Source organism: Melopsittacus undulatus, chromosome 3 (genome assembly GCF_012275295.1).
Source record: "Melopsittacus undulatus isolate bMelUnd1 chromosome 3, bMelUnd1.mat.Z, whole genome shotgun sequence".
In the NCBI taxonomy this organism is placed as follows: Eukaryota; Metazoa; Chordata; class Aves; order Psittaciformes; family Psittaculidae; genus Melopsittacus; species Melopsittacus undulatus.
This window is the reverse complement of record NC_047529.1, coordinates 100,771,454-100,784,280: the sequence shown is the minus strand read 5'-3', so window position 1 is coordinate 100,784,280 and position 12,827 is coordinate 100,771,454. Positions and strand designations below refer to the sequence as shown.

At 34.7% G+C, this 12,827-nt stretch overlaps 1 protein-coding gene across 1 annotated transcript in view; it reads left to right on the top strand.

Annotated features, from left to right (window-relative positions):
* The window catches only part of KIF6 (kinesin family member 6), a 141,516-nt gene that overhangs the window by 29,769 nt on the left and 98,920 nt on the right, over positions 1 to 12,827 (top strand). The window contains exons 6-9 of the mRNA XM_034060937.1: positions 1,802 to 1,931; positions 7,783 to 7,989; positions 10,729 to 10,872; positions 12,247 to 12,333. Of these exons, the coding sequence (XP_033916828.1) occupies positions 1,802 to 1,931; positions 7,783 to 7,989; positions 10,729 to 10,872; positions 12,247 to 12,333 (568 nt within the window). The remainder of the gene's footprint in view (positions 1 to 1,801; positions 1,932 to 7,782; positions 7,990 to 10,728; positions 10,873 to 12,246; positions 12,334 to 12,827) is intronic.

Sequence of the window (12,827 nt, the reverse complement as noted above, 5' to 3'; positions counted from 1 at the left end):
AATCGCTGTAGGTGTGTGTAAGTCTGTGACTCAGTACTTTCCGCGGCAAACATTGTCTTCCTAAATTATAAAAGAGGTAGATGATGCTCACTATGTAATTTCAAAATATTAAAATTAGTCAAAGCATCATACTGTAATGGGAACCACTCTGGACTTTAGCATGTGATGCACATGCTGATAGAACTGCAGGCAGAAAATAACTTGATATTATCAAAACTGTTATGTGAGAGTAAAATACTGCTTTTGGGTTTATGCTCTGAATGGGGAAGTTGATTTTCATGACTGTACTACTACTCTTAACCTATCACACAAAAATAAGGCCTTAAGTGAGAAGCAATCAGACTTAGAAACACACTTGTTATGACTGCTAAAGAAGCATTATGTGTGCTTTTACATGTATTTTTTTCCTTGCAAATAGAGAGTGCATTGCATTGTGTTCAGATTATTTCTGTATATTCATTCCGATGTTCTGACCATCAGAGTGTGAATTAATTCCTTAATACTTAAGAGTAATACTGTGGAATGCTGCTTAGCTGTGAAATTTTATTCTCTCAGTTTTGGGAAAAGAAAGGCAAGCAAAGCAGAACAAAGCCCAGCCTGTGTGATTTTTGAAGCAGGTTGTAGTAATTAACATGCAAGTACTAGAGATAACAACTCAAACCCCATACTCCCTCTTGTGGTTAATCTTGAAGATTAGGGAAAAAAAAACAACAAACCAAACAAAAAAAAAAACCCCAAACGTATATGTATATGTGTGTGTGTGTATATATATATATATGTAAAGTATCATCTATACTTAAGGAAAAAAAATGTTTTTTAAAAAATATCTAACTTTTTAAAAAGTTATGATTTGCTTGTTGTAAACTGTGTCCAGAACATATAATTCACCTTGAATGACGTGTTATTCATCTTCAAATTCATGTACTTCAATTTTAATAAAACCTTTACTCTGGGAGTTTTCCAAATCCAACGATGTAACTACTTGGCTTCTGTGTTGGATACTATGGAATGCCCTAACAGAGGAGACCCCAGTGTCTACTCACTAAAGCCAATAAAGTTTAACTCTCAGTAATCTGATCAAAAGAAAAAAAAAAATCTGGTGTAAAAGGATTACTTAAATAAGTAAAAAGAGTTTCAGTATTACTAAGTAGCTTTTCTGGAACTTTTGTCATATCCTTGATAATTCCATCTAATTTCCTTTTTCTGACCTTTTAGGCTTAAAGTACAACTAAAAGCATTTCTAACCTCAGTGACAATGAATAAAATTGTTTGCTTGCTTTTAATTTAAGAAAGGGATCATTCACAGTTGTAGTTACGACCATTTGAGAAGAATGAAAAGACAAATAATCTTGACAAATGCAAAATTTTATAAATATATTGGCTACAGATGTGTTGATTCTGAAATATATTCCATGCCTATTTATTCATCAAGGTTATGGTATCCTTTGTGTGTCATTTGTGTTTAAATAGCTGTGGTAATGGAAAAAACCCTCTACTTGTTATTTGTTTAAAAAATAAATCCCAAAGCTTTCTCTAATAGTTATAGCTTGTGTATATATACATATATATATGGAATTTTATAGTAAACAAATAAAAAGAAGGTGACAGAGCTTAAAAAGAGCCAGCACTTCCTTTAATGCTCATTGGTTTTGTGGTTTTAGTGCTTTTATTACAATTGGTTTGGGGTTTAAGATGTCACCATTTGCACATAATCAAAATGAAGTATTGTCATGGTATGGAACAAAGATTTCCTTACAACAATCCTATTTTTCATTTTGGTTTTGGTTTTTTCTCTACGTAGAAAAGTGACAATAATGGAAGACCCTGATCAGAACATTCACCTGAAAAACTTGTCTCTTCAGGAAGCAGCCAATGAAGAGGAAGCCTTAAACCTACTCTTCCTTGGAGACACCAATAGGATGATTGCTGAGGTGAGAATTGCTGCTGTAAATCTTACTTAACACCACAAGAGTTAAAATTGTCAGAAACCTCTCCATGTAAGATGTCTAGTTTGAAAGTCTATGGAGATAAATTAGTATCTTCTTTCTAAGTATATTTCCACAGGGAAATTAGATAAGCATTTCTCTGATAATAGCTTTCACTTTGCAAAAAGCTTTCTCTTCTCCCTTAGTGAATCTGATTGGCGGTTGTTAATGTCATAAGTTACTGCAATTAAAATAAATAAGAAAAAAATTGCCCATAAACCATAGACTGACTTTTGAATGTGACTTACATCGACATACATACGCTTTTAAAGATTAGAAAGCATGGGTTTACAAAGCATTGTCAAATAGTCCCACAGAAGTACTAAATTGCCTTTGAAGTACTTTCTAGTATGGGTTAGCAGTTCCTACTTTTTTTTCTTATCACATAAACACATTGTGTTATGTGTAAAAAACTAAACAGTAGTCTGAAACACATTCAAAATAAATATTTGACAATATGCAGAGACATGGGTCTTCTCACTGGTTCTGGAAAATTCAAAGGAAGTGTTTCCATATCCAAAATCTGTAGGGTTTTTAGGTTGGGTATTTTTTCTTATCTTCATCATTGGAAATGGAATGTAAACATTAAAAGTGTATTGTTAAATGTGAGCATTGTCAATGTGTCTAGTAAATCTAGTAAAAACACAGCTAATTCCATTTTAGAAATACTAGGTTTTCTTCCTCTGACCAGAAATATATATAATAAATGAATGACAAGAAAGATATTTAACATGTGTGAAATAGTTGAGAAGCTATATATTCCTCCTGTCTGACCATGTACACCTGGGCACAGGGGAAGAAGCATTTCAAGGGACAAATCAGTGTCCCTTGAAATAATATGCCTGAATATGCTTCTGTGATACAGAGACTTCATGCTTTTTTAGTATTTCTCTTAAAATAGCAACGTAAGGTGGAATCAGTATCTTCTCAAGAGCATGCATGAATTTCAGACTGTAATCTTTATGTGAGATTGGTATGTCTGAACAGTGCAGTTACATGTATGGTTAGCATTTGTCCTTTCTCTACTGAAAAACTGCTTCATTTTAATGAAGATGGGAATGTTTTAGTGTGTGGTTTTGTACCTATAATACTCAATTGTTTAAATTTGGATGACAGCTCATACTACATAGCATTTGTTGCATCATTTCAAATGTCTTCAAGCAGTAACCTTTTGGCAATGCTTAAGTATGTTTATTTCAAAAAAGAATGAAATTTCTAAACATTTAAAGATAGTTGTGGGGACTGACTTGTGACCTCTGAATTAGGCTCATTCCCTTTGTATTTATTTTTATTGTCCATTGGTATTGTCAGACATATATTTAGAAAGCTACTGGTAGTGTGTGAATGCATTGGATGAAATTTGAAAAATAGAACTTGAATATGTGAACATATGAGATTAAATGACATTTTTGCAAATAAGGCATGTTATCCATGTTAGAGCTGCATTCCAGAAAGAATTACAATTTTCTGCTTTCCTTATTGCTGTCAGTTTTCAGTTTATTTCCAATCTGACAAACCTGTTCTATAGTATTATTAGCACTAAACAGCATTATCATTTTAGCACAGGTGCTTTCATTTCCATGTGCAGTAAACCAATCACTGGTCATATGTACTACTTTAAATAGTCCTTAGAGTGCTTTGGGATTTTACGGATAAAAGGCAGTGTATAATGTAAAGTTTAATAATATCCTCACCAGGGAATATTAATTGCTTAAAGTTATCTCAGTTAACCATGTTCTAACTGTGAAACTGCACTGGTAGTAAAAACCGCAAGATACTAAAGTAGTGCTTTTAGAAATCAGGGAAGTGTCAGATTGTACCTATTCTGATACTTGTATTTTCGTAGCAGTAGGTTTTCAATTTCAACTATCAAGTGTACTTCAGTACACACCTGAAAAAACCCTTTGCTTGTACCTTGTTAGTCAGAGAAGAAACCAAAAATGTATGAAGGTCTTGCTCATCTACCAGATATAAAAGCAGAAACCTCCTGTTTTTCAACTTACATAGCCTTCTAAATAGAATGGTTCTGTTGGAACTGGTGGGGTTTATATTCATTACACAGATGTAGACACTTTTCAACAAAGAGTCTCTGCTCCTTTAGACTTGCAGAGACTTATGACATTCTCTGCTATAAATTAATAATATGAAAACATCAGAATTTTCTACACATGAGTTTCAGCCAGAGAAAGAAACTGTGTTATATTGCTTTATTATCATTCTTATACTATACAATGACTCTTTTCTTACCATCTAAACTGTGAAATGACTGAAGCTTTCAGAACTTGTTCCTACAGGTATCAATCTGATTGTAGCTTGAGACTGGAGAAAATGAATTTGATATCAGCTTTGGATGCGATCCCTGCTTTTCTCTTCCACATTGCCCTTCTTTAAAAATCTCAAAAGTTGGGAGGGAGAAGGAGGAAAAAGAAACCCTCCTTAAAATGAAATTTCGTACATTTTCACTGAGACATTCTCTGGAAAAAAAGGCAGGGGGAGGTGTTCAGAGTCAGTGTTTCTTCATTTATGCCTTGGTTAGTTATGAATTCACTCACACAAGAATATCATGTTCTCCTGATGTCTAAATATTTTGATTCAAAGAGTAAAAGATTCTGCTAGAACTGTATAAACTGTCAAGTGGAGATGGTTTGCAATATGGGCTGAATGGCTGCATTTATCACTTGTGAAATCTTTTTGTCCCAGCTGTCCTGAACTTTTTTCTGTATTTTCTGTGTCTGAGTGTATTTGGCAGCTGTAATCAACAGCAGCTTCTGTTAGTCTAATGATGATTTTCAAACAGCTTTTCATATGTTTTTCTCCTATTTAAGAAAATTTTTCCTTCTTAGGTCCTCAATTATTAAGAACTCAATTTAGACCAGTAGCATCCTGTTTCTGGCTATTCGTCTTAGCGAAACCTATGTTTATAATAGCAGCTGAGAAAAATAAAAGATTCAAGAAATGTATACATTCTTGTACAGGGAGGAACTTTTACAGTGTTTTATTGGTTTGAAGTAGATAATTATAGTAAGATGGATAACTTAGGCTCCGGCAAGTTTTTTGACCTTTCATGACCTTGTGTTCCTAGACAGAAACATCCAACTAGGATGTTTCTCATGAAATGGCTGTGCTGCAGATTCTCTTTTAAGTAAAAATCACCTTTTTGCAACTGTTGTATGAATGTGTATGATGGTTTAAGTCACAAAGTTTCTGTACATTTTTCTTCTAGTTTCAGCAAACATATGTATGCTCTGGTCCTGGAGAAAAGGGAGTCGGGTTGTATGATTTGAAATAGCTCTTTACATATTTTCCAAAATCAAACAAAACACCGACGCTTTACCAAATCATCTTGAAAGAAATGTCACTGAATTCCTCTTTTATCATGGTACAAATGGGCAGCAACACATGATTTAGCATTAATTCCTTTGTAGTGTTCATGTGATATCACAAAGCATCTGAAGTCTGCTTATGTGGTTTATGATGTCACAGAATTCCTGGAAAAATTATTTCTTTGTAAGTAACTGCAGCTCATCATTTGTTCTGTATTTAACTTTCACAATAGCAACCATCTGCTGAGAGCCAGGACACTCCCCTCTTCCTTTTTTTTCCTTCATCACATCAAATTAGTGTGAAGATGATTTCATATACATATGGTTTGAATACTGCTAACAATGCCAAAATACACTCTGAAAGCCAATAGAGGAACCTTGTAGTAGGCCCTGAGACACTGTCCAGAAAATATTGTTTGTTTGTTTTCAGTTTTCAACTTTTCTGTACAGCTGAATGGTGATACTCAGAAGTTGCCTGTGTAAGACAACAAACATCAAACAGGCCCATATTTGGGCTGAAGATGCTGGCAACTTGCAATTTCCCTTGCTGTATGGTTTGCGTCTACTTGTGTCGTAAAAGTAGCAAAGTGTGGGATAATGACTGCAATTAGCATTACATGATCACATCCCATTTAACAGTTTAAATTTTTATTACTTTACACTTCCTGCAAGAGTTCTAATTGAGCTATATACCGGAGCTGCAAAGTGGAGATAGAATCATATTTTAAAAAGGAGTATCAATGTATTAATTAAAGCATGGTTCTACTCTGAAGAAGGTCTTTCTAAAAATAGCGGTTTGTGATGCTAGCCAATAACTTCCAGATCAGCGTCACTCATTAAGAAGTTGTGTGGAGAAAAGCAATGGACCAGTCCAGCAAAATCTGCTTAGAACATGCAAACCAAATTGTGGCTAATGTATTGCTATAGCCAATAAAGACCTTATAGGTCAAATATTGCCCTGAGTTTTTGGAGCTCAGAATCCTGACATAATTTTCTTTCATACTTTATTTTCTTTTTGCCTCTGTTGGGGTTAAGCAGGTGTGACTAAAAGCACATTTTTAAATACATGAGTGTTTGCTGCATTGTGAAACTTAAGTTTGCTTAAGAATTCTTTTTCTGAAGATTTATTTTTCCGCTTCTTTCATGGCAACCTTTAGTTTGTGCTTCCATAGCTAGACCGGTATTGATATTTGATCCGGCTTAACTTGTCTGCAGTATAGTGTGATTGATGCTATGACTATAGTGCAAAATGTCCTCAAATATCAATTCTGTTAAGGAGAATGTCCTGAAATATTAATCCTGTTGTGGGTTTTGATCTGGAAAAATAAAATAGCCATTCCTACTGCACAGAACTGCAACTAGTAAAATTATAGCTCTCCTAGTAAAATAAGTGAAGCTGGCTCTGATTATTCATGGAATCAGAATTGCTGAATAAAGTACATTTTAACAGCATACAACATTTTCTTAGTATAACTGCATTTTAAATATGTTTGGGACTATTTTCTTGCTTGACACTTTTCCCTGAGCCTGTTTATTTTCATTTCCATGCTACAAGTCACTGTCCCTTCATTTGTTCAGCGTAGCCTCTGAAGGTAGCATAGTACATAACTGCACTCTGATGCTCATTTCACAGGATTGACAATGATTGTGAATCATTGTCAATGATGACAATCAATCATTTCACAGGATTGTGAAATGATCCTCAGAAACTAGGCAGTTAAGCAGAGACAGTGGCTTGCCTATATTATTCACTCTTCCCTCTATTCATTATTCTCTCTCCCTCTGAGCTTGGATTTATTAGGTAAAGCAGACCAAAATAAAATAGTGCTAAGGCTGTAATTTCATTACAGAATTTTCACCAACTACAAACATTTGTGGTTGCTGCACACCACCTATTTGTTCACATGCTGTATGCTGCCATTTTCAATTATCTAGCAGAGCTGCTTTCTATAGCTGCACTGTGACTGAATCGGATCCAGGTTAAATATGTATGGTTTGCAGACATTTTTTTCCTTTCTTTTCTCTTGTATTTTTTTTTTTTTTCACTGAGCTGGATCAGTTCCCACCAAAAGTTCAGTTGTGCTGTCACTATTAAGGTTGGGAAAAAGTATTGGGAATCTAAAGGGGAGACAGTTCAACCAAGAGGTATAGATGTTAATATTATTCCCAGTAAATGATTGTTCAGCTTGGTGTTAAGCAAGCCTTTCTGTTAAGATCTGTCCTTTCTGGTTGTACTGCCTGTTAAAGTATCTTGGAACAAGGATAGTTGCTTGGTTTCTTGCAGTACCATTTGTCCATATCAAAGTTATCCAAGTATTTGGCCAGATTTGAGTGCCAGGTTCTTGCATATTGATTATAGATACAATAGCTAAAAAAATTGTATAGGTGATTTCAGTTGCCAGATTCTTGAGCTATACAAAGCTAGAATTATTTATTAAATAAACAGTAAGGGCTATTCCTTTCTTTTGTTGTAGACTCCAATGAATCAAGCCTCATCCCGATCTCACTGCATTTTCACTATTCACATCTCTAGCAAGGAACCTGGATCTGCAACTATTAGACGCTCCAAGTTACACTTAGTAGACCTTGCTGGATCAGAGCGTGTTTCAAAGACAGGAGTTGGAGGTCACCTATTGACAGAAGCCAAATATATCAACCTTTCATTACATTATTTGGAACAGGTAAAATTGAAACAGCAATGCAATTTCTCCCTTTACAGCATTGCTATTTAGCAATGTGAAGTGTTTCAGAAATCCTGATTCTAATATTCAGGATATTTATTGTGTTTAAAAAAAATGTTTGAGTTGATAGCTCTTAATTTAAAATAGGATTTTAATTTAGGAAAAGCTTAACAATTAACCAGTAAGGTTATGGTAGGTGTAAAGGGTAGTGTTTTAACAATAGTTTTCTTATTTTATTTTGAAAGCTTAAGATATTTACAGTAATATTTCTACTAAAAATGTTCTTTTGTGATCTTCTTTCCCTTCCACAGCTGGGATAAGAATGTATGAATCATTGAACTAAAGTGACTGGGGTTTATTTTTTTTGCTTCAAGCATTGTAATATTGTAAAATATTAGGCTCTTCTCTCTAGTGTTGTTTTATTTCTCTACCAATGTGAATTTTCAATCTTTCAGATAGGAGTTACCTCTGTTAGTGTATTTATGGACTACCACAATTGGTTTTGTACCAATAGGACTCTCATATGCAACTGCAATAATAATAATATATTTCCAGAAATCTTTATCATTCAGCTGTTGTTACTGAGAAGGATTTAGCATGTTGATTTAAGGCATACTAAAATTCCTATCTTCCTTTCGCTGTTGTTTTTTATTTTTACTCTTTGGCAAAGGCAAATATTGAGAAAGTAGGTTAATTCAAGTAATCTGACTAATTTATTTTTTTTTTAAAGAAACAAAGAATAAATTAAGGTACAGTGGTGAATGGAAACTTTAAAGATGATGTATTCCAGTAGAAAGATTTGGTCAATACATTATCATTATTATAAACAATAATAATTGTTATTATTATTGTAATTATTATTGCTGTTGCTGCTGCTATTATTAGTTTGCTATTGTTGTTACTATTATTATCATCATTATTATTGAGGTTTAATTATTTTTCCTTCACTGATCTGATATAATTTTCTCTTCATGAATGGAAATATATGTTGCATCTTAGGATCCTCATAATTTTTTATGAATGCAGCAAGTGTGATGGTGAAGGCTGTTCACACTCGCCTTCTTTTCTAGTACTCATCTCTTCTTTACACTACCCTGGTAAGCATGGTTTGTATACCATAGCATTCCTTCTTTTGAGGTATTTATTTTTGGCTTAGTATTTGTGGCATTGCTAAAAGGCATTTATGCCAATTTATAAAAGCTTAGTGCACGTTACATTTATGTCTTCCTGATCTCTTGCGATCTTTTGTATTCTAATGCAGTAAAACACCAAGGGTAAGAAACAATGAAATCTCTTTCGTGGATGCTATGGTATTAAGTTGCAATCACTGAAGAGTTTCAAGTGTGGATTTCAGACACCTTCTAAGACAGAGTACATAATGTTGTTTTCACAGTTCAGTAAACACTGTTCCTGTATTCTCCATCAGAATTCAGAAAAATAACTGCTTTCTGACCATAGAATCATAGAATCATAGAATAGTTAGGGTCGGAAAGGGCCTTAAGATCATCTAGTTCCAACCCCCCTGCCATGGGCTCCCTTCAGATACTGGAAGGCTGCTATGAGGTCTCCACGCAGCCTTCTCTTCTCCAGGCTGAATAGCCCCAACTTTCTCAGCCTGTCTTCATACGGGAGGTGCTCCAGTCCCCTGATTATCCTCGTGGCCCTCCTCTGGACTTGTTCTAACAGTACCATGTCCTTTTTATGTTGAGGACACCAGAACTGCACACAATACTCGAAGTGGGGTCGCACAAGAGCAGAGTAGAGGGGCAGGATCACCTCCTTTGACCTGCTGGTCACGCTCCTTTTGATGCAGCCCAGAATACAATTGGCTTTCTGGGCTGTAAGTGTATACTGAAGCTGGCTCATGTTCATTTTCTCATCGACCAACACCCCCAAGCCCTTCTCCGCAGAACTGCGCTGAATTTCCTTTTTGCCCAACCTAACATTTTTAAAAGAAAAAAGAATTCCTAATCATTTTGGATAGGTTGCACAAGTCATATAGCTACAGTTTTTTGGTACAGTTCTTGGCCAGATAACAGTTCAAATATTTGTATCACAACAGATCATGGTTTAATCTAGCTTTTTATTTAATAATAATTAAGTCCCATAAAGTAAACAGCTGAGAAGGGAACTGAGAATAGTAGGTGTACCATTTCCTTTTTGGCCAAGACATGTATATACTAAAATGAATTATTTCTTTCCAGCAGTACATTGCAGTCATGCACTCTTTTATTTGTGTTTTATTTTTCAAGACGCTTTCTCAGAAATAAATGTATTGATCCCCCTAAGGACCGTATGCTTTAAGAATGTGTAATATTAAAAGTATGCTTTAGCAAATGTTAAGGAAATATTTTCTTGACTACTATTCATTCTTTATTATTATGACAGAAAAATATGAAGAATATTTTCAGTAAGTTTCTGTGTCTTAGGAAAGTCTGTGAATCTTGGTTTATGGTGTTCAGTTTCTATGTTGCTGAGAGGCTGTAAAGCTGGGGTATGATAAGTTATATTCATTTGGTTTTTCAGGTCCAGATCCTATGAAGACATATAAGCACTCTGAAATTTAAGTTGAAATTATTTCCTTAAAATCAGTTTGCAGCTAACTGGGTGTATAAGCATAGTTCTGTTGTATCAGAAGTTTGGGTTCCTGAGCAGTTTTTTTTTTGTTCTTTTTATGTATCAATCATTAATAGACATGTAAATTTAAATGCTTTTTCCATTGTTTTATGACTGTTTCAGGTAATAATTGCCCTTGCAGAGAAAAACCGGTCCCACATTCCTTATCGAAACTCTATGATGACCTCAGTGCTAAGAGACAGCCTTGGAGGAAACTGCATGACTACCATGATAGCAACACTCTCTATAGATAAACGAAACATAGATGTATGTTATTTCTATCTATTTTCAACAAAAAAGCTTTTACTTCTCTAAAGATCCTGCTCTTCTGACTTTTATTACAGTTTGTAATTCAACTGTGTATGCTTTTATTTTTATCCTTACAGAAAAACATTTTGAATTTGTTTCCAGGAGATAATTTTGTCAGTGGAAATTTCAGTAAGATATAGACAAACCTTTTAATCCTTTAAGAAATGTGCTTTTCTCTAAGTAATCTCAAGCAACACTTGGGAAACAAATTGCACTTAGTAATGAGTTTGTTTTTTTTTTATTTACTGTTTTCCTGATGAATAAATCTTTGAGGACATAATGATAGTATCTATAACTGTTTACTTCTTTGGAGTCATGATTTCACTGAGTATGACAGAAAACTGGAGAATCTGTTGATGGGGGAGAGGGAATTGGATGGGGTGATTTGAGATTTTTTAAAAATATTTCTAAGACTTTTATCTCCCTAAACTAATTTCCTGTGCTGAAAGTATATACAGTGATGCTTTCTTCTCTTTGTTTACCAAAAGAGCTGTAGCATTTATCAAAGTGCTCTAGTGAATGGGGCCAAATCTGGCTGGTGACAAGCTGTGCTCTGCAGGGTTCCTTTCTAGGCTCAGTTCTGTTCAATATATTTATGACTGATCTGCATGCAGGAGTTGAGGGCACCATTAGCAAGTTTTCTGATGATACCAAACTGGGAGGTGCTGTTGACTCTCTTGAAGGATAGGAGGCCTTGCAAAAGGAGTCTAGATGGATTGGAACATAGATACCAATTGTGAAAGGAGTGGCTGGAAGACAGCCCTGCAGAAAGAGATCTGGTGCTGGCTGGCAGCAGGCTCAATAAGTAAGACTCATCTCTTTTTTCCAGGTTCTTTTACATACACCTCCCTAGTATCATTTTCACAAAAAAAAGTATATTAACTATATATATATATATATATATATATATATATATATAATATAAATATATTATATTATATATATTTATATATATATAATATAAAAAGTATATTAAGTATATATATATAGTTAATTTTGTTTTTACCATCATTCAAGTTTTTTTTTACCTTCTGAGACTTTCTTACCCTTTAGTGCCAGCTGGGGACTCACTTGAAAAACACTTGATCAGGGGATTAACTGGGTCAATAAGAAATGTACTAGGGTTTGAGAATTTTGTATGTCACTGCCATTAATATGCTATGCTAATTTCCCTTGAATATCTTTGGTTTAGAACATGAAATAATAGATTATTTCAGTAAAATATACAAAACCCAGAAATGTAGTTTGATGACTTCTTCATCAGTCTGTTCTACTTACCTAAGGGTGCAAAGGTATGTGAATTTTTTTTCCTTCTCATTGTTTTTCCTCCAGGAATCTATATCAACCTGCAGGTTTGCACAGCGAGTTGCTCTAATCAAGAATGAAGCAGTTCTTAATGAAGAAATTGACCCCAGATTGGTGAGAGTTGTCTTGGGGCAGAGGGAATGGGATTGCAATAGTTTGTGTATTAAAACCCTAAGAAACAGTGTCAGTCCTTCCTTGAGACTGGTCCGAAGAACCAATTAATTTCTGCTTCTTCATTTGTTTTTGGGGTTTTTTTCATATGTAGGCTTTATCATAGCAAATCACACAAAACTTTCTTCCATAGCCATAGAAGCCTTTGACTGAGGCTGAAATGCATGAAGGCTCCTACATTACTACATTTACCACATCCTGTGGAGCTATATTCCATGAGTTTGGTATGTTTAGTTCTGTAGGATCATTTAGCAAGTAAAGCAAAAGTGGACTTGTGAGAGTCAGAAAACCATCCCCTCCTGTGGAAAAGTCAGGGGAACAAAGGTACCTAGACTTTGTATGTCTCTGTGCTCATTGAGGAATTTGTTGCCCATCTTAACCACCTGAACTAATAGTTTCCAGGGTGCAACTTGGTTATTCAATCAAGAGCTTGACTA